The sequence below is a fragment of the Cebus imitator genome, unplaced genomic scaffold (genome assembly GCF_001604975.1).
Source record: "Cebus imitator isolate Cc_AM_T3 unplaced genomic scaffold, Cebus_imitator-1.0 Scaffold682, whole genome shotgun sequence".
NCBI classification, from domain to species: Eukaryota; Metazoa; Chordata; class Mammalia; order Primates; family Cebidae; genus Cebus; species Cebus imitator.
The window spans coordinates 272,171-275,833 of NW_016107997.1; the positions used below are offsets into that span (position 1 = coordinate 272,171).

The following is a 3,663-nucleotide window of genomic DNA, read 5'->3' on the forward strand; positions in this document are numbered from 1 at the left end:
GTAGAGACAGGGTTTCACCATGTTGACCAGGATGGTCTCAATCTCTTGACCTCGTGATCCACCCGCCTCGGCCTCCCAAAGTGCTGGGATTACAGGCTTGAGCCACTCACTTGATCTTTTTTATAAGGACAAGACCAAGACAGCCAAGGAATTTGTCCAGGGGTCCATTTGCAGTAATCCTTGGGGCAGAAGCTAAAACCCAACATTTTTGACAATTCCCAATCATTATGTGATCCACCCTCCATAGGCCAAACAAGAAGAAAGTTTTTGGGTATTTTTTTGTTTTTGTTTTTGTTTTTGTTTGAGACAGAGTCTTGCTCTGTCACCCAGGCTGGAGTGCAGTGGTGTGATCTCAGCTCACTGAAACCTCCACCTCCCTGTTTCAAGCAATTCCCCTGCCTCAGCCTCCCAAGTAGCTAGGATTGCAGGTACCTATCACTAAACCTGGCTAATTTTTTTGTATTTTTAGAAGAGCTGGGTTTCACCATGTTGGCCAGGCTGGTATCAAACTCCTGACCTCGTGATCCATGTGCCTTGGCCTCCCAAAGTACTGGGATTACAGGTGTGAGCCACCATGCCTGACCCCACATTTGTATTATTTCACCACAGATTCCAAATTTTAAAAGAAAGGATTTATAGAGCAAACTCTCTTTCCAATTTTTTTTAAACCAAAGCAAGGCACTATAGTTACAAGTTGGATTTACAGAGTGTCTGCAAAGAAATATAGTTATCCACTCTTTCTAGTGAAGAAAGTTTGTCTATATAAAAGCAAAATGTTAAGAATTTAAAAAGCAGATCCCCACAATGTTCCTCATCCAGTCTAACAGGCTCCTGGAAAAGAAGCCCTTCCTAACTCTTTCTGAATGCTGTTAATGTTTATTTCTCTGTGGGTTTGATAGAGTTCACTTTCTCATTGTCCTACACTGATATTTCTTTCCTATAGTGTTAAACAGATCCACTTAAAGGAAAAGCACCTGGTGTTTTACTTGGAAAGAGAAAACATACTAAAATATATTCAAGGCCAGGTGCAGTGGCTCATTCCTGTAATCCCAGCACTTTAGGAGACAGAGGCGGGCAGATCGCTTGAGCTCAGGAATCCGAGACAAGCCCAGGCCACATAGCAAAACTCTGTCTCTACTAAAAATAGAAAAATTAGCTATGCATGGTGGTGCACACCTCTACTCCCAGCTACTTGTGAGGCTGAGGTGGGAGGATCACCTGAGCCTGGGAATTCAAAGTTTCAGTGAGCTGAGATTATACCACTGCACTCCAGCCTGGGTGACAGAGTGAGACTCTATCTCAAAAAAAAAAGTCATATAAATTTTACACCATTGAAAAACAATAAATGGAACAAATGCTTGCTAATGTTCATTTTACTTTTGTTGATTTAAAATCTCAATCCCCCCAATATAATGTTTTACAAATATCTTTAATGTTCAAAATCCAAATACAGAAGCTGTTAAAATATTAGCATTATCTCTATATAGCTGTCCTTTGGGATTCTCAGGGAGATTGGTCCTGACAGAAAATGGCATAGTATTTACATATAACCTACACACATCTAACCGTGTAATTTATTATTTTTTTTTTTGAAACCGATTCTCACTCTGTTGCCCAGGCTGGAGTGCAGCAGTGTGATCTCAGCTCACCACAACCTCCACCTCCCGGGTTCAAGCAATTCTGCCTCAGCCTCCTGAGTATCTGGGATTACAGGCGTGCACTACCATACCTGGCTTAGTTTTGTATTTTTATTAGAGACTGGTTTTCACAATGTTGATCAGGTTGGTCTCGAACTCCTGACCTTGTGATCTGCCCACCTCGGCCTCCCAAAGTGCTGGGATTACAAGGTGTGAGCCCCTGCACCCTGCCTCTACCTATGTATTTTAAATCATCTTTAGATTACTTATAATACCTAATACAATGTAAATACTATGTAAACAGTTGTTACATTGTATCTTAAAATTTGTTTTATTTTTATTGTTGTGTTGTTATTCTTTAGTGGGTTTACATTTTGAATGTTTTTGATCCACAGTTCTTGAATCCACAGATATGGAACACATGGATATGGAGGGCATACTATATACATTCCTGCATTGACAAAATAGGAAACGGCTTAATTTTTATTTGAAGGTGGAAACCTTTGGCTTCAAGCCTATCATTCAACACTGATGACGTTTTAGTCGTGAGCCTCACAGCGGGCTGGGTCCTGGTCACTGCACATCTGCAGCCAGCTGTGCAATCAAGTCTTTGGCATCTTGCATGGTGGAGGGTATCTCTGAGCCGTTCTTAGTCACGTGGGTTCCAAACAAGAACATCTTCCTGTCATTTCCCACCTCAGATAACGCCAGCGCTTCATGGATATCTGTAATGTGATAGGCTGTTTCAAGATCCTTCATCCAGAGTGGAATAAGAATAGGACAAAGTTGGTTATTTTGCAATCCTTTCAGATAAACACATTTGTTACTCTTATCTATTGCTCTCAGTGACTACACCATTTTCATAGACAGGATACTGGGACTCCATTATTATGATCCCAGAGGTTGCTTGAATAAAAATGTTTTTATCAGAATTATGCCAGCATTTATGAGTTTCTAAAAAAAGTATATTCTGGAATGAAGCTAAGCCAATATAATACCTTAATTTTCTAAACAGTGCAGTCAATTTGTTTCTAATTTTGTTTGTTGTTTGTTTAAAGACGGTCTTGCCTTGTTGCCCAGGCTGGAGTGCAGTCGTGCAATCTTGGCTCACTGCAACTTCTGTCTCCCATGTTCAAGCAATTCTCCTGCCTCAGCCTCCTGAGTAGTGGGACTACAGGTGTGCATCACCACGCCCCACTCATTTTTAAAAATCTTTTGTAAAGAGGGGCATCTTGCTATGTTGCTCAGGCTGGTGTTGAACTCCTGGCCTCAAGCAATCCTTCCACCTAGGCCTCCCTAACTGCTGAGATTACAGGCGTGAGCCACTGTGCCCAGCCTAATTTTGTTTTTCCATTTTCCTTATAATCTTCTAAGATTATTTCAACAGGAGCAATTATTTTTTATTTATGTTTAATAACAGAAATTTGATTCATCCATTGTTTTTTGTCTATATCATATTTTACCAGTTATAGTACTTGCCACTGTGAGTTGTCTTTTGTGCTTATTATTTCTACTGAACAACAGAAAAAAACCTTGACCAATTTTAGGGAGTAGAAGAAGACAGAGAAGGGAATGGAGAGGGAACAGATTCGGACAAGGTGCAGTGGGGAAAGGAGGCTCAGAGGAGAGACAGGGAAAGAGATGCGGAAGGCTTGGAAGAGGGAAACCCACAGGAAGAGGCAGAGAGGGAAAGACAGGAAGCCTGGGCTTAGGCTGCATGCCAGGGCCAAAGCCTTTTTAAGATGGAAATGACAAGGTCAAAGCATACATCTTTGCCTCTCATACACCAAGAATTATTTAAGCAAATGACCTGTGACATTCCCTTTCGTAAATACACAGATTCAGCTATAGTTTTCCAGCCCTTTGTAAAAGTTTTTTCACTTCTAAAACTGCATTTGTAATTGGCTTTCTGTTATTTCACAGTATTCTCCCTAAGTTTTAGGAGATCTTTTTTAAATCTCTGGAAATAACCTAATGTTTTGTCTTTTTTTTTTTTCCTGTATCAATATAAACCTATCAAATTCTT

At 40.5% G+C, this 3,663-nt stretch overlaps 1 protein-coding gene across 1 annotated transcript in view; it reads right to left on the reverse strand.

Annotated features, from left to right (window-relative positions):
• Positions 1 to 2,102: 2,102 nt before the first annotated feature.
• The window catches only part of ARL9 (ADP ribosylation factor like GTPase 9), a 16,591-nt gene continuing 15,030 nt past the window's right edge, over positions 2,103 to 3,663 (reverse strand). Inside the window, exon 4 of the mRNA XM_017518494.2 lies at positions 2,103 to 2,390. Within this exon, the coding sequence (XP_017373983.1) occupies positions 2,211 to 2,390 (180 nt within the window). The 3' untranslated portion in view covers positions 2,103 to 2,210. The remainder of the gene's footprint in view (positions 2,391 to 3,663) is intronic.